Source organism: Drosophila santomea, chromosome 3R, assembly GCF_016746245.2.
Source record: "Drosophila santomea strain STO CAGO 1482 chromosome 3R, Prin_Dsan_1.1, whole genome shotgun sequence".
NCBI lineage: Eukaryota > Metazoa > Arthropoda > Insecta > Diptera > Drosophilidae > Drosophila > Drosophila santomea.
Window position 1 is genome coordinate 5817045 of NC_053019.2, and position 21367 is coordinate 5838411.

General features: G+C 44.5%; 7 protein-coding genes across 8 annotated transcripts; 4 read left to right on the top strand and 3 right to left on the bottom strand.

The window, feature by feature from the left end:
* Positions 1–284: 284 nt before the first annotated feature.
* On the bottom strand, positions 285–3849 carry LOC120450938. Its single transcript, XM_039634205.2, has 6 exons — positions 3559–3849; positions 3306–3489; positions 1900–3244; positions 1627–1831; positions 1396–1568; positions 285–1334 (listed from the first exon to the last, which is right to left on the bottom strand). The coding sequence occupies exons 1-6, from the start codon at positions 3680–3682 to the stop codon at positions 441–443; spliced, it is 2925 nt and encodes a 974-aa protein (XP_039490139.2). The 5' UTR covers positions 3683–3849; the 3' UTR covers positions 285–440.
* Positions 3850–4210: 361 nt separating this feature from the next.
* Positions 4211–7071, top strand: LOC120450940 (TBC1 domain family member 22B). Of its 2 annotated transcripts, none has more exons than XM_039634207.2 (6): positions 4211–4683; positions 4741–4936; positions 5396–5564; positions 5616–6147; positions 6521–6744; positions 6812–7071. In XM_039634207.2, the coding sequence occupies exons 1-6, from the start codon at positions 4293–4295 to the stop codon at positions 6944–6946; spliced, it is 1647 nt and encodes a 548-aa protein (XP_039490141.1). In that variant the 5' UTR covers positions 4211–4292; the 3' UTR covers positions 6947–7071. The 2 variants fall into 2 exon arrangements, with proteins under 2 accessions (XP_039490141.1, XP_039490142.1); XM_039634208.2 differs by having other exon boundaries at positions 4212–4677.
* Positions 6975–9948, bottom strand: LOC120450939 (exocyst complex component 6). The gene is made up of 3 exons (XM_039634206.2): positions 9783–9948; positions 8603–9720; positions 6975–8507 (listed from the first exon to the last, which is right to left on the bottom strand). Exons 1-3 carry the CDS (start codon positions 9856–9858, stop codon positions 7401–7403), a joined length of 2301 nt encoding a protein of 766 aa, XP_039490140.1. The 5' UTR covers positions 9859–9948; the 3' UTR covers positions 6975–7400.
* Positions 9949–10416: 468 nt separating this feature from the next.
* On the top strand, positions 10417–12808 carry LOC120453319 (major facilitator superfamily domain-containing protein 10). Its single transcript, XM_039637976.2, has 6 exons — positions 10417–11124; positions 11266–11607; positions 11669–11742; positions 11999–12174; positions 12230–12535; positions 12594–12808. Exons 1-6 carry the CDS (start codon positions 10684–10686, stop codon positions 12683–12685), a joined length of 1431 nt encoding a protein of 476 aa, XP_039493910.1. The 5' UTR covers positions 10417–10683; the 3' UTR covers positions 12686–12808.
* Positions 12809–13378: 570 nt separating this feature from the next.
* On the top strand, positions 13379–18215 carry LOC120452532 (ras-related protein Rab-11A). Its single transcript, XM_039636796.1, has 5 exons — positions 13379–13467; positions 13656–13856; positions 15895–16016; positions 16690–17038; positions 17580–18215. Exons 2-5 carry the CDS (start codon positions 13817–13819, stop codon positions 17711–17713), a joined length of 645 nt encoding a protein of 214 aa, XP_039492730.1. The 5' UTR covers positions 13379–13467; positions 13656–13816; the 3' UTR covers positions 17714–18215.
* A 379-nt stretch (positions 18216–18594) lies between these two features.
* Positions 18595–20253, top strand: LOC120452866 (protein Peter pan). Its single transcript, XM_039637310.2, has 4 exons — positions 18595–18978; positions 19039–19403; positions 19460–19887; positions 19949–20253. Exons 1-4 carry the CDS (start codon positions 18649–18651, stop codon positions 20206–20208), a joined length of 1383 nt encoding a protein of 460 aa, XP_039493244.2. The 5' UTR covers positions 18595–18648; the 3' UTR covers positions 20209–20253.
* LOC120452867 (peptidyl-prolyl cis-trans isomerase CPR6) lies at positions 20209–21213 on the bottom strand. Its single transcript, XM_039637311.2, has one exon. It carries the CDS (start codon positions 21135–21137, stop codon positions 20277–20279), a length of 861 nt encoding a protein of 286 aa, XP_039493245.1. The 5' UTR covers positions 21138–21213; the 3' UTR covers positions 20209–20276.
* Positions 21214–21367: the final 154 nt, after the last annotated feature.

Sequence of the window (21367 nt, forward strand, 5' to 3'; positions counted from 1 at the left end):
TCCGCTTTATGTTTTCCAAATTTACAATCAACCTAATACAACATTGCTGTAAAATTTGGGAAATAGTTGTTCCATGCATGTATCGATAATAACTCGTTTCACATAGTTTTAAAAGTGTGTCACCACCAACGGAGAACCAAAACAAACACGACGCGAACAGCGTGACCAGCCTACTAATGATTTAAAAATTGATTAAAATCGTTTAAAAATAGGTCGTCTTGATTCCAAATGTGTTTTTTTTTTTTTTTTTAACAAAAAGTTAACTTATTTAAAACATTATCTCGTTACTGTATTTATTGATTTATTTTATCTGCGTCGGCGAAATAAAGTCTCACTTTGAGTTCAAAACTTAGTTAGTAAAAATATTTTCTATTTCACGGAATAACACTTTTAGCATACTTCACAGATGGGTTTGGACTGAAAAACGGCTTCGCACGGGATTAGTAACAGTCCGAAATCATGTTTTCATCGTCGCGCTTCAGCGCGCCGAGGATGTCATCCAGCAAGGAGGTAAAGTTCTCCTTACACTCGAACCACTCCTGGTGGTGCTTGACCAACTGGTCCAGGTCAATGGCCTTTAACTCCTTAAAGAACTGCCGCAATGGCACCACGAACTGCTTATAGTAGAATTCCTCGATGTGCCGCTTCTCTGTTTTTTCCCCTTCCGCGTTTATCTGCATCTGGGTCTCAAACGCCTTTTCCAGGAGTTGAACATCCTGCGAGTTTAGTATGGACTCGATGACCTCGTCCGCCTCGGTGGGATTGACTGGTGGCTGCTGCGGAATCGGAGTTGGCTGCGCCTGGGAAGGGAAGTCGAATGTTGGCCGCTCTCTGTCCGAGAGCGGAGATCTCATTTCAATCTCCTCCATTATACCCTCGTAGCGCTCAAACTTTTCTATCATGATCTTGGCCCCCTTTATAACGAGTTCTAGAACCTCCATTGAAGTCTCCTCGCGCAGGCACTTGAGCAGGATGCCAAAATATCCATACTGCTGTACTCCACCAAATACTTTGGCAATGCTGGTTTGGATTTCTTTCTCCGTCAGCGTGACAATCTTCTTCTGCTCCTTTGAGAAGGTCACTGTGGGAAAAGAGCCATCTATCATGCCCTGATTGCTAAACTGGCGGTAGAACTCCCGACGCCAAAAATTCAGCGCATTCAGCTTCACCTCTGTGTGATGATCCCCGATTATACAATAGTTAAGGGTTGAGAAGAGCGTGTTCTTGTACTTTTCGTGAATCTTACGGTGCTCGTAGATCTTCATTAGCGTAATCACGGCCTCGGCTTTCACAATATCGTTGTTCTCTCGATACATTACAAACAGAAGATGGTCCTGTTAGGATATTAATGAGTTTATCTCATGATTTTTTGAGCATATAATTAGATGAACTCACCACAAGATCGAGTTGGCTTAGACCATTCTCCCACAAAAGGTTTATGGAGACCATTTGGGAAAGACACTTGAAAGCAGAAGCTCGCACATAAACTTCCGAGTCATTCTTGGCCATTTCGTAAACTATCGGTGGTATCTTTGAGTCGATTAGAAATCGTTGAAAGGCGGGAAACTCTAGAGGAGCAATGTATCATTAAAGTTGGGCAATACGTTAAGATGATCACAAGCTTACTCATGCGAGAGATACTGGCAATGGAGGTGGTGAGCTCCAGCGTTGTGTCACGCACCTCCCACATTGTGTCGTGCATTCGCTTCACGATAATGGGACCCAGGCAGACCAGTGCGGAGCCCTGTAAGTTATCCACCAAAAGAGCCATGTTCGGTGAAAGGAAGTGCTCCACAGCCAACTGAACGAGCTTCAGCGCCTGGACAGTACACTGCAAATATAGAACAAAAATGTAACGGAAACCTTTGCCCGCTAGGAATGACAGTTTGTTTTGCTCACCCTGACATCCATGTTTGTGTTCTCCAGAACAAAAGCCAGGCAATTGACAAGGCCAATGGTCTCTACCGATTCCTTCCACGTGATCTTAAAGCGTTCGATCAAGGTTCGCAAACCCACCATGACGGAATGCAAAACCTGTGGATCGTTGACGACCTGTTCGGTGCCCCGGGGATACAATTCCAGATAAGAGCTGCCCGCGCTGCTCACGCTGTGACAGTCATCTTGTGCACTGTTCGTAATGACACTCATGGCCACTGCCTCGCGGAGCACATATAGCAAGGCCTGGCACACAGTAATCGCCTGCTCCCGATCAAGAACGTTTTCCAGTGCCAAAAGGCTGTGTATGCATTTGTTTGCCAGACCGGCCGTCACCAAACCAACAGCCATGCCGTCTGCAGAAAAGAAATTGTCCCGCATTGTGTAGCAGAGCCGCAAGGTCTGTTCGCAGGAGATCTCCAGCAACTTCACAATATACGCATCGAAAAGCTCTACCTTACTCTCTTCGTTGGCGATCTTCTGCGCATACTTCATGGAAAAGAGCAACGGCAGCATATGAAAGCAGATAAGCTGGTTTTCAAACGTAACGCGTTCTTGTTGGATGACAATTTCCTTGGGCGCACGTGTTCCCAGTTTTTTCCAAAGTACATGATTAAGCTCCGCCAACTTCACAAAGCTCAGGCCATCCTTGCGGGTAATACAAAATTTCATGAGATTAAAAAATGCCAACCCGAACTCGGTAAACTCTTCCGGGGGCTCAGTGGCGTCCGGATTTAGCAACTTCTCATGCAACAGCAGGGCAAAGTTGTAGCTGCTCAGCGTTGTAAAGATCTTCTCAGTGAAGTACGGGTTGTGGGTCATATCGATCAGCTTCCAAATGGTAATCTCGAAATCGTGATACTCCTTGAGCAGGGTAATCAGAGTAGTGCGCTCCTCGAGCATTAGCGTCTGCTGTAGTATGTGGGACAACAGATCCAGTGTCGCCGAGATCTTGTGCAACAACTCGTTGTCGTCCACCTTAATGTGAATGCGCTCCACTCCTTCGGTGTTCTTATACAGATTGTCGTGAATCGGCTGCATAATCTCAGACAAAATCTCAAGGGTAACAGCCTTGTCGTGCAGCTTGTCGCAGGACTTGTACAGCATGTTGTAGAGCACTTGACGGGCCTCCCGCACCACGTACAGCGTGTGATCGTTATTGGAATACTGGATAAGCAGCGTCCAGATGCGGTGCATCCGCAGAAAGGCCACAACAATGCTGTACACGGTGATGGCTTTCATCAGACGTATTCCGCCTAGCTTTATCGATGGGCTGAAGTTATGTTCCCTCTGTAGGAGTTTTACTGCTCTAAAATGGCAGTGGTTCAGTTTTAAGAGATTAGAGCAAAGTTTTCAATCCTGCCACTTACCTGTTTACTATATCTAGCTCTCTTAGGCGCACAATTATCCACTCGTTGCTCGCCAGAAAACTGGTCAGATTCAGCATAAAGGATATCACTTTCGGGTGGATCTTGTTAAAGTCCTCGGTCACCGCTGTGATGCACCTATCCACCCACTCCACCACAAATGGGGCCTGAAGCACAAAGGCGTTCTCTACGGACAGAGATGATTCAGTTGAGGATTGGATGGCAGATAGCAGGGCCACTCCGATGGTAAACTCACCCTTGGCCTGCAAATGTGTGAGGAGCTTCTCAAAGTAAACATTGTTGGTAGTGGAAAAGTTCTCGCGCAAAAATATGTCGAATATCATTCGCAGGCGCGACAACACCTCCTCTTGTTTCTGCATCTTGCTGGTTCCACACTGCTTGAATAGCGATGGTCCTTATGGCATAGTTTTGGAGCTTGCAATTGTTCCACCGAATAATGAAATCGTCGATTGCGGTTTCTGGTTCTTATCACGCCGAAAGACACTTGTTTTGCATTGAGTGGCCGTGCCCGTTCGCAATCGAAATCCGAAGCGCATTCGCCAGAGTTGCCAGGTAAACGACAAGGTCACGGACCGAAACATAAAACGGTCAACTTTTTATCCGTAACTAGTAAGTAATATAATTATCGTAAAATAATTAAACATATTGAGCAAAAAAAATGTTGTCATGCTAGCCATAAATTATAGACAGGAAACTTTTTGGTTTAGGCTTTTAATTTTACACATCCATCATATATCACATGCATCTTTATATATCCTTAATAAAGCTCTTGTACTTACGCATAAAATATGACTTGAAAAATTACGATTTTTTTATATTTTTATTGACCCAGTTACTTGATCACACCATATTCGCATCACTTCTAAGAAAGTCGTGCTGTGAAAGCCATAAATAGCTGCCATGGTCACACTGTTTTGATGCAAAATAAAATAATGACGCTGACATAGAATCGGACCTAGGGGACGTATAATGGATAATAATGTAGAGCAATTAGCAGCTAAGAGCCAAACAGAAAAAGCCGATTCCACAGCAGCAGCAACAGGAACACCAGGAGCAAGAGAAGCACCAGTATCCGGAGCAAGTGGAGCGGGACCAACGCCCGGCGCAAACTCCTCGACCTTTTGGAAAAACAGCGGACGTCGAGTGCCCGGACGTCCGAGTCCCAAGCGGGAGCTCGAAAAGGCGGCGGCAGTTGGGGTAGCGATCGGTCGCGGCGCTGCCCCCGGTAGTGGCATGGTGTCCACCTTCACCGAGTACCAGAAGTCGGTGAGCGATGCCTGGGACATGGGTGACGACGAGTTCTGCATCATCAGTAGCACGGAGGCTGCAGCGGCGGCCGTTGGAGCTGGCGGTGGTAATGGTTCCGCGACCACGAAGGTTTTTCGCAACGTATGATTCCGTTTTGATCCCCCAACAGATGCTGCTCGTTTTTCCCGGCAAGTGTCGCAGACGGTGGCGCTCAACGTGATTGAGACGCACTCTCGAAGCAATCAGAACCATAATGCATCCCGGTCAGCAAACGAAAGTGGAGCTGATTCGGTGCCAGTCAGCAGTAGCTCGACGGACGATTGCAAGGAAGACCGCAGATCTCTGCCGGACAGTAACGAAAACAGGTGAGCGGCGCCAACTCTACTGGGAAGTCAAAAAGAAAGTTTAACCCAACGCCTGCAGTTGTGCAAACAAGTCAGGGGTGTAGCGGTTCAAGCCCGCTTTCTGAACTCATTTCCAGATGTTATAAGACAGTAAATATTTAAAAATGTTTAATCGTGTGCTTGATGTTGCTTAATATATTAAGTTACAGTTTACTATGATAAATCACGAAAACCATAATAATGTAATAAGGTTAAAATTAATTAGGTTCTTAGCTGTTAGGCGCTCCCAATTTATCATTGCCATTCCCCACGTTTAAACAAGTGTTAACCAACTTGCTTGGCAACCGCTCCTGAGGCATTTCCATTTCTTAACTGATAGCCACTCCCAGCTCTTCCCCCCCGAGCAATGTCGGAAAACACGGAACCAAAACCAAAAGCAATAAAGACCTTAACAGTTACTAAGAGAGTTTGCCATTTCAGATCTAGATTAAGGAACTACCCGGGAAGACCACAATTGCAGAAGATCAGCTCGAATTGCCAGGACAGCGAGTACGAAACGAAAATTGAAAAATTTCAAGTGGTGCTAGACTCACCTCAACTTGACTTGGTGGCTCTCAAGAAGATAAGTTGGTCTGGCGTGCCTCGGAAGGTGAGGATCTAGTTATTAATTGTTGTGCAATTTTAATAAACCGCACTCTAGATGCGCGCTGTCAGCTGGCGACTCCTTTCAAAGTATCTTCCGCCTTCAAGTGAGCGCAGGATGGCGGTGTTGGAGAGCAAGCGGCAGGGCTACCAAGACCTCAGGCACAACTACTTCCGGGTGGATAGCCAGGATGAAACGCAGCAGGACACATACCGCCAGATCCACATCGATGTGCCACGAATGAATCCCCAGATTCCGCTCTTCCAGCAACACCTTGTCCAGGAAATGTTCGAGCGAATTCTCTTTATCTGGGCCATTCGCCATCCTGCCTCTGGCTACGTGCAGGGCATCAATGACCTGGTCACGCCCTTCTTTATCGTCTTTCTTCAGGAGGCGTTGACGCCGAATACGGATCTTGAGAAGTACGACATGTCCACGCTGCCCGAGGAGACTCGAAATATTATCGAGGCAGACTCGTTTTGGTGCCTATCTAAGTTTCTCGACTGCATTCAGGATAACTACATCTTTGCCCAGCTGGGCATACAGGAAAAGGTTAACCAACTCAAGGATCTAATTCAGCGCATTGACGGTGAGTGGCAACTCTTTACCTTTGGCAGTAGAAAAAAGCCACATGAAGATAACTTTGCAATGAAGGTGATCAAATATAGATAGAGATATGTTAATGCTCTTGTGATTAGATAACTGGGGAGGATTTGTCTTGTGTAAGCAAATAAAAGCCCCATCAACGTCAAGCATTTTTGATACACCCTGTCAAAGATAATGAAGATGCTTTACAATTTACAAATTTAACAGGTTTTCAAGAAAAATAAGATTAAGCTTATATGGTGTAGTAGGATAGCTTTTGGTCAATATGCATTGACACGATACTACTAGATAAGCAAAGTTGGCATGCAACCTACAATTGCCAAGTGATGATAATAAAATGTAATTTCTGTTTTCAGTGAACTTACACCGTCATCTACAGGCGCATGGCGTCGACTACTTGCAATTCTCATTTCGCTGGATGAACAATCTGCTGACACGCGAGCTGCCGCTGCACTGCACCATCCGGTTGTGGGACACATATCTTGCAGAGTCCGACGGCTTCGCCCTGTTCCACTTGTACGTGTGCGCGGCATTCCTTTTGCACTGGAAAGAACAGCTGATGCAACAAAACGATTTCCAGGTGAGTTCCTCATAGGATGTACTTCCTGCAACGTCTACTGATCATTGATATTTCTCGGCGGAGGCAGGGTCTCATGTTGCTGCTACAAAATCTGCCAACACACAACTGGTCCGATCGCCAAATCAACGTTCTGCTCGCCGAGGCATTCCGCCTGAAGTTCACGTATGCGGATGCGCCCAAGCATCTCGAGACGAAGAGTTGACAAAAGCAACACCAACAACGCATATACGTAACTTAGAAGTTAGTTTATTACGATTTGCGGAATATACCTACACAATACACGTACGCTACATACATCTAATAATTATATACAATTTGTTATTTAGACGTTCCTCTCCGTTTGTTTTCATTTATGTCGTTTTCTTTTTGTATTTATCAACAATCCGTACGTAGGCAACCGCTGAAGTTCTGGGCTTTTTGTACATACGAATCAAAAAATTCAAAATACAATTTTACACGTTCAACGGGTCGAGACGTTTCAATTAAAATTTGTCTTTTATAAAAACAAATCGAATCAAAAGTAATAAGAACTAAATTCTTTTTCATGTGAGAATTCAAATTAGCCTAAATAATAAAGATTAAAATCTACAGATAATGATTACACGGGTACAACAATGGAACAGCTTGAGTAAAGCAATAGTAACAGCCTAAATTTTCTAATTCTGTCTATCGGCGATGTGCTTTAGCTGCTTGAGCACTGTCTCTAAAAGTTTCTTCTTGTCGTTCTTTCGCACCAGCGAGAAAATGGGCTTCTTGTCCGCCTCACGTATCTTTTCCAGTATCACTATAATGGACTGAGGTTGCACCAAGTGGTATCGGTTCTCTTGCTTTCCATAGTCGTGGAAATACGTGCTCCATTCCTCTAGGATGAGCAGATCTAACAGCTGACGGTTACGCAGGAAGTACTTGCTCAGTTCTCCTTCCTTCAGACCAGGCACAGGTTCCGAAGCCGCGAAAAACTCGCACTGCATTAGATCCAGGTTGATTTGTGTGAGTGCTCCGGTGGAAATCTGTTTCACATCCTCGTCATACATGATCGAATAAATCTTTTCTGCAATGTGTTCGAAGGTGCGTCGGCAGGCCGCCTGGGCAATGTGAGGCAGCTTGAAGGCAAAGTTGTCAAAGGTGCTCTTAAGGTAAGAAATCATATCCGTAATAAACGCTGAGGCTATTCCTGGCGGTTCTACCAGTAACCAGTCATAGGCGCTTAGTTCGAAGAACTCGTCGATCTTCGAGCAAATACGTAGGCCAACCTGCTTCTCGGCATCTTGCCGAGCCACATGGAACATGGCTGATGGTGTCTGAGATACACTCCTCTCTGTGTTGGTCATATGACACACGAACTCGTCCAAAAACGGTCCTGCCTTCTCCAAGTACTGCGTGTCAATTATGATCTGGATGAGCTGCGTCAGCGTAATGCTTGGTTGGCGGAATACCACAGATAGACATCCACTGAAACTTCGCGTGAGCAGAAGGTTGGCCGCCTTGCGCACCATGGCGGCCACCTCGTTGGGTGATAGGGTGAGCTCCTCAGCAAACTTCATGCAGGCGTACATGAATTCTTTGGCCTGGTGATATACCTCTGGCACCATTCTCGAAAAGGGGAATTTCTTTGGAAACGGAGCATTCTCAAGCTGTTCCGAGTGGAAGGGGAAACGTTCGATTATGCATTCATACTCTTCCGTGCTTTGCACAACCATAGGTAGGAACTGTTCCTTGTCGAGAATTTCGCGGAATACATGCACCCAGCGTTGCAGTAACACCTAGAAATAAAAAAACAGAGGAAGCATTAACACATGTCACGCATACCGAGATTCTTGCAAGTTCTACATATATCTTACTATATCTCAAAGCTCACCTCATTATAATGATCCCGCATGTTGTGCAGTAGTTCCCAGAGGATGTTCACGGTGTAACCGTAGCACTTAAAGGTGTTGATGGAAAGCATTATGAGGTTCTTAATGCGCAACAGAATATTAGGATCGGTGCAGGACGAAGAACTCATGCTGATTTCGTTGACAAACTTGGTTAGCGAGCTGGACCACAGATCCTCCAAATAACTGCTGGTCACGACATCGCCCGCCGTGTTCTTAACGTGATCCTCAACCACAAAGAAGCCAACGATGGCACAGATGTAAGTCTTGTAGGCCTCCAAATTGTCGTGCATGTTGGGCGGCGGTTGAAGCACCAGTTTCGCTTGATCCCTTCGCTGCTGACGGTAGTCCTTCTCAAAGTACTCCCGCTGACCCAGCACCATGTAGATATGTAGGCAGCGATAAATGGGGGAGAAGTCAATGAGGTCCTGGGCACTAATGTTGGCGCCATCATCATCCCCACCAGCACCTGCTCCACAGGCTTCGCCTCCATTCACCTGCTGCATGTGCTCGGCAATGATGGCGTTGATATCCCGCTTTTGGAGCTTTTTGGTGTGTGTGATAGCCAACTCTCCGATGCGGGGCGAAAATTTGCGGATGTTCTCGAGGAACTCTCTAAAATCTGAGGCGGAAGAGCGACGGATATTTTCCTTGATTATGGGAATCTGTATCTGCATTTGGGTGGCGAATCGGTAGTTGTGTGTCTTTAAACGCGTTAAGTGCTCTGTCTCCAGGGTCTCCAGAGTTCTCAGCGCCTGGTAGTACTGCTTATTCTTGGCCTGCTGGGTGAACTTTATGTAGCATTCCAATGCTGGCAGACAGGATTTAAGTGCCTCGATGGCGCTGGCCAGGTTGGATTCGATCTGACGGGCTCGCACTAGATCATTGCCCTGCTGAATCAGCGAGGCACTAATCTGGCGAAGGGACGTGTCCAGGGAATGCACCTCGTTGTGCAGCTGTTGTGCCTGCGTGCGAACCTGGAGCAGCTCCTGAATTGAGTCGATGAAGCCCTGATAGTAAAGGTTGCATATCCGCTCGATCTCCTTGTCATGGCTACGAATCCGCTGTTCCAATTGGTCCCCAATCTGCTTCGTGTTGTTGCCTGTGAGGGAAAAAGGAAAATGGGCGTAAGCAATGGAGCAAATTGTTTCTATTTACAGTCACCTTCGAGGATCGAACGGAATGTCGGTCCCCAATAGTCGTCCACCGCCTCAATATCTTGCACGGTCACCTTGGACATCTTATGACACTATTTTGCCCCTTTTAAACAAACTTTTGGCAAAACTTAATGAACAATTATTTCGTCGACTTATCGGTATATCGAGAACTTGCTAAATGTTATCGAGGCTTGACTTTCGATACTAGGGATAGCGAGCCGGTATGTTTTAATTTATATAGGAAAATGGTTGCACAGAATAATTTGTTCCCAATCCAACGTAATATATCTTAAGAAAAAAGTAATTAACCCAAGGATGGTATAAGCTAAATAAATAAAACAAAAAAGCATTAGCATAAAGCTACTCTCATAAAATACTTACCATCGATTATAAAAAATAATTAACTAAAATTGAAAACATTTATAAACGTATTTTCCAATCATAACAGCGCCTAACGATGAAAATGTCAATGCCAATCGCATCTGGTTTTTAATCCTTTTTAAAGTAGACAAATTTTCTTAATGTTTATTTTCAAGTTTACAGCTTTACACTAAGTATTAGTTGGGTTCGCCTATTTCGTATTTCTTTTGTTTAAGAACAATTAAACGGCGATGACTGAATCGGACTGTTGACTGCTCTTACATACAGTGGTTTGAATAACTCAGTTTGGCGCCCACTTTTTAGATTCCTCCAGCAAGCAACAGGTTGGTGCGCAGTCTGTTCGTGGTAGGCCACCTTGGAACAGCTGTTGCTGTTCAACTTTCACTTTGACTTCGCTTTGGCTGGCCGCTTCTTGAGAGGGCCAAGAGTTGTCTGTGGAGTTGCGGTTCCGTTGATACAGTTATGTTGCAGTAACACCCGTACACGCACGCAATCACGGCACAAGCTAACACCCGAAATCAGCAAAGATGGCCGAACTACGGAGTCGCCACAATGGAACAGTTGCTGTGGAGAAGCAAAACCAAGTCCAAACCGGAAGCCAACACAACAACAATGAAGGGCTGGATAAGGAAGCATCCGCGAATGAAAAGCCGGAGAAGAGTGACCCCATGATATACATAATCTTCGTGTCGCTGCTCTTCGACTTGCTGGCCTTCACCATCATTCTGCCACTGCTGCCCTCGCTGTTGGAGCACTATCGCCAGAACGATAGTTCCGGCCTGTATGCGGTGCTCACGGATCGAGTGCGCTGGTTCCAGCAGCTCCTTGGTGCCCCTGAGCGGTACATATCCGTGCTATTTGGGGGCTTTCTCGGCTCCATGTTTAGCTTCCTGCAGTTCGTGGCCAGTCCGATTGTCGGAGGACTCTCGGATTACTACGGAAGAAAACCAATCCTGCTGGCTTGTGCGGTAGGTGCTGCTTTATTATACACTAAAAAATTCAGCAACCCCCAGTCCCAAAGCAAAAGACGTGGGAAGTTCAAATTAAAATAATTATTAACTCATTAACACATATCGCAATATTTAATCTATTTCATCTCTCATCTCCAGACTGGCATCGCGGTATCCTATCTCCTCTGGGCCTGCTCTAGCAACTTTGCCCTGTTCGTTTTGGCACGCTTCGTGGGCGGCATAAGCAAGGGCAACATATCGCTGTGCATGTCCGTCATTACGGATGTGTCCAGCGTAAAGACGCGTGGACGCGGAATGGCCCTTGTGGGCGTGGCCTTCTCACTGGGCTTTATTGTGGGGCCCATGATTGGAGCCCTGTTCGCCATTTTCTCCGATAAAAGTGGAAGCACTTGGTTTGTGTTGCCCTCTCTCCTGGCGTTTGGCCTGGCGGTTGGAGATCTTCTGGTTCTGGCGTGTTGTCTGCGGGAAACTTTGCCCAAAGTGCGTTTGGTTGGCTAAAGTAAATAGGGCCAACACTATTAATTGTGTGACATTTTCGCAGGAGAAACGTGTGAAGGAGATATCTTCTGCCCTGTCGTATGGCCTGCAGTTGCTCAACTTTTCGGCCATATTTAGGTAATTCATTGTTTTAATTAGCATGTCATGAAAACCTGTCGTGTGATCAATCGAAATCGTCAGTCGGCGAGAACTGCAAGCCACCCGGACTTGTCTAACTGGTTTGATAGACATTATTATCATGCCGGGTTCTCGGACACGTTTGTTTGATTGCCTTATCAGTTGTTAAATTGCTTGTAGTTACAGAGAATGGAGTCAAGTTAGCTTGAAGATTATTACCAATGATTATATTTCAAACGATTTCTCCTACTGCCAGATTTGCTGCCATCAAAAATGTGCCCAAGAAAGACATTGCGGCCCTGCGATCCATTGGCCTGATATATTTTCTCTACCTTTTTCTGTATTCCGGCTTGGAGTTCACCGTCACATTTCTGATGTACCACAAATTCGGTTACACTTCGATGGATCAGGCGAAGATGTTTCTGACAACAGGTGCGGAACTCAGTTGATAATCTATATTCAAAATTACATTTGCGTTTTTTGATAGGTGTAATAATGACTTTGCTGCAGGGATCAGTGGTCCGACGACTGCCCGAGGCGAAGATCAAGGGCTATGCCATCTTCAGTCTGTACCTCATTGTACCCGCCTTCGTAATAGTGGGCCTGGCGGAGGGCAGTCGCATGCTTTACGCCGGCATGACTCTATTTGCAATTTCAACAGCCTTCGCTGTCACGTGTCTGACCACCCTCGTATCCAAGTACGGAAACGATGACCAGAAGGGTTCAGTATTGGGCATATTCCGCTCACTGGGAGCTTTGGCTCGTGCTCTGGGTCCTGTTGTGGGGTGCATTGGTAAGCTGCTAAGTTGTCCTATGATCATTCCTTTTCTAATCTCGTAAACCCTTCATAGCCTTCTGGTGTGTGGGCTCAAAGATCACCTATATAGCCGGCGGACTTCTGCTCATTTATCCAGCCGTGGCCTTGCAACACGCTCGCATTTAAGTGCAATAAGAACAAAGTTTATAAATCACACTAGATATCAACGCAAGTATTAGCTGCACATTATACTTAATTTATTGTTTTTATACAAGTATTTTATATTTAAATAAATACATTTTACTCCGATTTGTATACAGGGGTTCTTTACTTCGGGATTGTAATGTTTTCTATCATCATTTATTTTTTTAATGAAGTACTGTATCAGAAACAGTTACTGCTTCTGAGAGACTTTATAAATATTGGATAATAAATATAAATATGTAAATAAATTGCAAGTAGTGCTTAAATAGCCCTTTAAAAGGCGTTCAGCTTTTTTTAAATGCAATATAGAATCAGGATTAAGCGAGAGCATTTCATCCAAAATTCGTCGTGCCATCTGGTAACTCCAAATCAGACATCTCGTTAATTTAGTGATGCAAGCTATGTGAAAACATCGATAATGAAATACATAATTATGTTGGTGCTTTGTAATAATATAAATCACTTAGGTAAAAGGAAAATTTATTGGATTTGTTTTCATAAATTTGCTAGAAATATGTTTAGTCAAGGAAACCTCTTTAATTAGTTTATTAAATAAGTTTTAAGTATGACATGTTTATACTAACAATTTAAAAATAATAAAATAAATTGAATTTTTCAACTTGAGTTTTTTTACAACATCGTACTATCGCCCTATCGATAACCATCGCCAAAATAATTCGATGCTCGATGTACCGATGTTTTTTAACATCTCTAGTCTCGTTGGAAATATAACGTGACGTTATTGGGAGTGACTAAGTTTTCGTGTAAGAGAAAATTGCAAATAAATGCGCTGCAAGCAGCTGCAAATGTCCAATTAATACTGCTCCAATTGCCGGACAAGTCCTGTCACCATTTTCGAACTCAGTGGAGCCGAAAGAGCAACCGATTTCGCCACTGAAATACTGATATATACACTTTTCTCTTTCTTTACAACTACAACTACAAATAAAAGTGTAAAGTGTGTGAGCCAACGACAAACACATTAAAGAAATCAGCGGCGCGCAGGGATTATTGGATTTCGTTTAGCACCCGCACACACAAAACAAAAAGGACGGAACTGGATTTCCAAAGGATATAAAATCGAGCGAGCGATAGCAAAACAAATTAAGCAAAATGGGTGCAAGAGAAGACGAGTACGATTATCTGTTCAAAGGTAATTATAAACATGATTCAGCCGCTGGGCGAAGATCGCGGAATGAGGAGCAGGAAAGGAGGAGCTGCACTTCCCGGCGCTCTCTTCTCCCCTCCCGTGAGAGCCAGTGGTTCAATGGCACTAATTGAAACTAATTGGAGAATAACAAAAAGTGCACTCAAAGAGCCCAAAGTTCATGTGATGGTATGTGGTGTGTTGTTTGCATGAGTGTCATTAATTCCCAAAATAAGAAGTACGCCCCCCCGAGTTTGTTGTTGTTGCTGCAGTTGGATGCCCTTTGGTGGCTCTCTCGCTCTCACTCCGCCTATCTCCATTTCTTTGGGGTTCTCTTTCGGATTGGAGTACGCGTACTTTGCCGTTAACTGCCTGTTTTGTCATTACAGTGCCGTTGGTCTCGCCACGTAGCATACAAAAGCCAAGCAGATCGTATTTATAATCGCTTTGTAAAATAGTTTTTAGGCTTGCCCACCTACTCAAATTGCTAAGTTGATTAGATATCTCCAGTAAATGGAGCGGGAGTGTGGGTATTATGATTTCTGTACAGCTGGCTTTTGCAATGGTTTCTTGTAACTTCGTTTAGTAGCTCGCTCTCTTTTCCACCCGCTCTCAATTGAAAGTTTGGAGCACAGTAGAGCAAAACGAGGTGTTTGCAGGTAGAAAACAAGACCTTTATCCCGCATCTTCTCCCGTTTATGTACATATGGCAGAGGTCATAAATTCTCAGCTCTTTGTTCCCTTCGTTTGCTACTACGCCATAAATTCCAATTGCGCTTGTAAATCTCTGCTATCACAGCTGAGCAACTGTTGAATGTCATTAATGAAAAATACTTTGGCACATATTTTCTCAAATATTTAAAACTTTATCTGGTGGTTTTTTTGGGCCAAGCTATCAAATAATACAAAAAAAAAAATAATAATGCGTCAGTGTGAGGTATGCATGATGAGGCCTCAAATTTCACACATGAAACAATATTAAACAGGCATGACTCACTGCAACAAACTGTTGAAGCATTCCACTCAACGATAAGCGCATAATCACATAACCAAAAGTGGACCGCATTCGGGTTATTCGAGCCATTCCCAGTACTAAGTAATGACCGATGACTACCACTCCACCCCTTTTAATTTCTCGTCGCATCCGCTTAACTAAGGGCAATTTCTCTTTGAAGATCGGTATAAACGCTGAGAAAGAGAGTAGAAAACAAAGTGACTAAGCTCTCTCGCTGATAACTGTAACCACGCTTGTCCCAGCTGTCCACACTGCAAGAAAACTCTGTTCCTCTTCGCTAGCTATATTGATTCAAAAGGTGCCCAATTTTTTTTAAAGCTTTAGCTCTCAAGTTCCTTTCACATTTCATGTTCACAATTCGTCTTCCTATGATACCATATTTATTTTACTTTTTACGATGAGTTTTAGTTGTTGTTTTCTCAATGGATAAGCAAACATGCTGAATCAACAATGTCCGAAAAGGGTGTCAAAAATGAAAACTAATAGACAGTCTGTAAACATAGTACCAAGACATCAGTTTATATATTTTAGCCAACAACTATAGCCGCTTATAAGAATGTTAAAGACTAAAGGCGAAATTCTTCTAGAAGTTATTTTTTAAGAAATATTAGTTTTAATATTTATTTCTAAAAAGGTCAGTGGATAGTTATTATTGGATAGCGTATCAACTTGGGATGCTTGTTTGCTCGGTCAAATATCCTCCACTCAATTATCAGAGAAATGTTTGCTATCGGCAGTGAAGCACAGTAACACGAACTCCCTAACGCTTACTGCCCCAATCATAAAACTTTTCTTTCCATGGCTTGAAATCCCCCGAGCATGGCGGTTTTATGTACTCGCTGACCTTGGTGCGCCGTGCCAGCGTCGAAAGGAGGACATGACCTAGCCGGGCCACCAACAATTCTGTCCGGCCGTAAAACACAAGACACGGGCCTCGCCACAACACACACCCACATAATTTATGCAACTAGGGGCTTCGATTATCCAATGCCAATGTCGGTGTCACTAATTCTCTCTAATCCTTTGCAGTTGTCCTCATCGGTGACTCCGGTGTTGGCAAAAGTAATTTGCTTTCACGTTTCACGCGCAATGAATTCAATTTGGAGTCCAAGTCGACGATTGGCGTTGAGTTTGCAACGCGCAGCATAGAGGTGAGTACGGGGGCCAAGAACTCGAGGGTGGAGTGGCCAATTGAGCTCCACCCCCATCATCCACCGCACCTACACTGGGGAGTCACGAGTGAACTTGCGTGTGCATTTCGGTGGGAGGACACGTAGTTGAGGCGTCTATCGGAATACTAGGTGGAAAAGTTTTCAATTTCAGTGTCAAGAATTTCACGAAATAAAGCATTACAAAATGGACTTCTTGTATAATTCAAAAAGCAATCCTGCGGGCTTAGGCAAAAAGTTGACATCATAGTTGTCACTTATGCTGAAATAACAAGAAAAGGCTGATTGATTACTATTAAATATAATGTACATATACATATATATTTATATGTGTACAATAGTACTTGTTCAAAGAACTCTTAGTAGGTCAGTTTAATATTCATTATATCGAATGGTTTCTATTGAGTTAACTACACTATCTACGTTTTTTTAACTGCCGTAAGAACATTCTACAAACTGGGTACTTTCATTATAGTTAAAAGCTTATCCCTAAATTATATTAAGGTTTGAGGGCCCGATGAGCCCATTTATAATATTAGTTTAAATATAAATTTTCAAAGCGAATGCGCCGCAGGCATATCGTGGCGAAATTGCCAATTACTGTCACTATTCTAATGCTGTCCTTTGTTTCGTCCTCCTTGCCCATCCATCACAGGTCGATGGCAAAACAATTAAAGCGCAAATCTGGGATACGGCCGGCCAGGAGCGTTACCGCGCCATTACCTCTGCCTACTACCGCGGTGCTGTGGGGGCCTTGCTCGTCTATGACATTGCCAAGCATCTGACCTACGAGAACGTGGAGCGGTGGCTGCGGGAGCTGCGCGACCACGCCGACCAGAACATCGTCATCATGCTAGTGGGCAACAAGTCCGACTTGCGGCACTTGCGCTCCGTGCCCACGGACGAGGCGAAGCTGTTTGCCGAGCGTAACGGCTTGAGTTTCATCGAAACCTCGGCCCTTGACTCGACGAACGTTGAAACGGCATTCCAGAACATACTCACAGGTGAGTCGGTCATGATAACTTAGCCTTCACTTAAACTATTGATCGCCACTCTCGTTTAAGAGTATAAAACACTTGAATTGCACAACTAATGGGTAAATTATACATTTAGGACACATCTATATATTCCAATCAACACCACCAGGTTGTTCAATCTTCCTCCTCAAGGCGTAGATTGGCGTATCCTATTAATGTATTTATGTTAACGTTATTCATGTTCTAAAAATGTACTCTCTCAATCTTTGACCTACAATATCAGTCATATTTCCCAAAAAAAATTGCAGTCTATGACTAATCGTGACTTTAAATATATTCTACTCAGAGTAACCTAAGTATTGCTATACATTCGCTCTCAATTTATATAAAAGTTATTAGAAGACATATTGGTATATAAATATTTTGGATGGTATATACAAGTTAAGAATAGACTCCTTGACAAATCTTAAATCCAGAAAGACAGCGACAGTAATAATTAATGCTCCACTGAAAGTCAAGATAAATAATAATGAAGCAAGACTAATGGACTCATGAAATCCCCTTTCAGAGATCTATCGCATTGTGTCGCAGAAACAGATCAGAGATCCGCCGGAAGGCGACGTCATCCGCCCGTCGAACGTGGAGCCCATCGATGTGAAGCCGACTGTCACTGCCGATGTGCGCAAACAGTGTTGTCAGTGACCGCCCCAAGCAATTTTCGCTATTCCCCGCAACCGCCAGAACAGCAACATAAATAGAAGCAACAACAATTACAACTACGACTACAAGAAGAGCAGCAGCAGCCAGAGCTACAACATCAAGATCAGGAACAGCGAATACCCGATGGACCTGGACCGCACTGGAGGTCTTTCTGTTTTTCAGGCACAGTTTGTCATTTGTGCATGAATTGATAAGTCAAATCAAATCAAAGCCGCCACTCCACCAACAACACCACCACCATCAGCAGCAGCAACAGAATCGAAAGCAACAACATCCGGCTGTAGTTAACTGCGGTTTAAACTGAAGTTTTATAAATACAGATTTAATGAGTATAAATCAAGCGCATAAATCAACCGCCGCGGAAAGAAAGCAAGCAAAACTAAACACTCCAAATTCAGTTTAAGCTGTAGAACTATAATTTATATAAATATACATATATGCTAATATTAAAAATATTAATATTATTAATTTTTCGCAACATAAATATATAGTTGTAATTTCGCGAGAGGAACAACAACAAACAACCGGGAACCTTCAACTAAAATGCAAATGCCAATTCATTACCACAGCACTGCAGCTCGGACTTTCTTCTTCGGTTTTCACAACATTTTAAACGATTGGCCACTTGGTAAAAACTAGCTGATAAAGAAAAATCAAACAAGAACAGTTGTAAAACTTTAAATGCATAAATGAAACGAAATAACATCATTTGTGTTTGCTATGTTAAGTGTGATTAAATAAATATAATTTAAATAAAAGAGAAGTCAGTTGGTGTTTTCAGTTGTAGGAAAATGAAAATTTAAATTAAATTAGTGTGACCAGAGGAGGGCTTCATCGTGGGCGCTCGGTATTTTCCGCGCGAGCAGCCACACTGATCCCTACACGTGCGGGAGAAAAGTGGACAAAAACATTGAAACATGGGCGGTAAAAAGAAAGTGCATCCCAAGACGCGCACGGCGGCCTTCAAGGCCAGCGAGCCGAGCGAGATCGTGGAGGCGCCGCACTCCTTCGTCATCCATCGCGGCCTCGCCTGTCCATACATTACTGACCTCACCCTGGACTTCCGCCGCATCATGGAGCCCTTCACGGCCAGCAATCTGCGGGAGAAGCGGATGAACCGCATAAAGGATTTTGTCAGCCTGAGCAGCTTCTTCCACGTCTCGCACATGGGCATCTTCAACAAGGCCTCCACGCAGCTATCTTTCAAAGTGATCCGCCTGCCGCGCGGTCCGTCCCTGACTTTTAAGGTTTGTTTGTTTTTCGATTAATCCAACTAGATTTTTGACACCGGAGCTATCCTTTGGCAGGTTCACCAGTTCACTCTTGCCAGAGATGTGATCTCGCTAAGCAAAAAGCAGATGATTGACAACGATCACTTTAAGCACGCTCCGCTGGTCATCATGAACAACTTCAGCGGCGATGGCAAGCACCTCAAGCTGATGGCCACCACGTTCCAGAACATGTTTCCCTCCATCAACTTGGCCCAGGTCAATATTGGCACCATTCGTCGCTGCGTCCTGTTCTCCTACAATCCGGAAACGAAGCTGGTGGAGATGCGACACTACTCCGTGCAGGTGGTGCCTGTGGGCTTGAAGCGAGCGGTACAGAAGATCGTCAAGGGAACGGTGCCCAATCTGGGCAAGTGCAACGAAGTCGTGGATTTTGTGACCAAGTAGGAAATTCTTATTTATTCAGATTTCATCAATTAATCATCATTTTAATGTTCAGAGACGGCTATGCATCTGAATCAGAGGCCGAAGATGATGAACAGTCACACGTGGTCCTGGCACAAACTCTTAAGAGCAAGGGCAATTTGGAGGACAACAAGAGCTCTATTAAGCTACACGAGATCGGACCTCGTCTAACCATGCAGCTCATCAAAATAGAAGAGGGACTTCTGACAGGCGAAGTTCTTTATCACGACCATGTGGTCAAGACAGAGGACGAAAAGGAAACCCTGCGCAAGCTGGTCGAAAAGAAGCGAAAGCAGAAGGAGCAGCGCAAGAAGCAGCAGGCAGAGAACCGGGCTCGTAACCTGAAACTTAAAAAGGATGAAAAGTGGGCTGCCAAGAGGGCGGCGGAGGGACGAACTGATAGCGACCCTGAGGATGATGCGGAGTACTACAAGGAGGAGGTCGGCGAGGAACCAGACGAAGGTGAGTGGTGCAACACTCCGTGTAAAATATGAACTATAAATATGAATATGAAATCTTGCAGAACTCTTTAAAATGGAAGCAAAGTCCTCCCGAAAGCGACCTAGTCTGGGCGGCGGAATGAAATACAAGAACAAGCGGGCTAAGCTGGATACCAAGGACACGAAGGAGAAACCTGACCGCAAGGACAAGTACGATCGCAAGGACAAGTTCGATCGTAAGGACAAGAAGGAAAAGTTCGACCCCAAGAACAGGAGAGCCAAGTTCGATCCCAAGAACAAGCGCGCCAAGTTTGACCACAAAAAAAGTAGAAAATCAAAGTAGTACATTTAAAATAAACTATTTTATAAAGACCGTTGGCTAGCCTGACATCGAGATGTTATCAATCGAAACTAACTAAACATACGCTGCACCACCTCCTTGTAATGGGCATTGCTATCCTTCCAGCTGCTAGCGATATTGTCGCGCAGCTTGCTGAACTCTCGCTTCTCCTCGTAATTGGGCAACCGCTCGATGGTGGCCTGTGCCTTGGCGAACTCCTTCATGTGATAGTAGGCAAGTGCTCGCCGGTAGATGCTCTTCTCGCTGGGGCTCTCCTCCGTCTCCACAAACTGGGTGTGGTAGATTACGTGCTCATAGCGTTTCTGCTGCAGCAAACAGGCGGCCAGGTTGGTCTGTATCTGGATGAAGAGCACCTCCACCGCCTGACCGTTGATGCCATTGGTCTTTTTGGTCAGTTTATCGAAGGGTTTGTAGGTGATCAGCAACTTTGCGGCTCGCACAAAGTAATCAAAGGCGAATTTCGGGAACGTCTTAAAGGTGCCCACGCCGCTCTCCTTAAGACGCAGTGCCACCTCATAGATCTCTGCAGCGCTTTGCTTCTCTACTTGACTGTTCTTTACAATCTTCTCTAGCTTCAGCTCAAATTCAATCCGTTCGCCGGTTTTGGCCCTAATGCTACACGCTGCCGTTTCACCAGGCACAAATTGCTGCAGCAGTAGCTCTAAGTAGCAGTCTACTGCGGTCAGACTGGTGCCCATTTCTAGGATGTGCTTCTGAGGATACGTCGCAGACTCATCGCTGGCCAAATATTTGCTAGGGCGTCCTCCCAAGTTGGCGGCTTTCTTGTTGACACTGAATTCCACCGTACTTAATGTCGTTGGCTTGTCCATGTCAGTGAACTGGAGGCTTATTACCTTCTTCGCCAGACCACGGTTCTTGTCCTCCCACTCTGTGCCCACGTACCAGTCCATTATGGGGATTTCGCAAATAAGAAGTCTCCGATATTTATCAGTAAGCAAAGTTTATGATTTTGGGGTGTGACCAGAGACCCGTAAAAATTCTGACCTGAGATGTGTCTATCGCGAATAATTCTAGTAAAAAATACTTTGTTCTCACTAGCTTAAAAATGTAGTGCGCACACGAAGTATCTCTTTGAAAATACGAGCTGGTCGACTATCTGATACCCTCAATACCGTGCCTT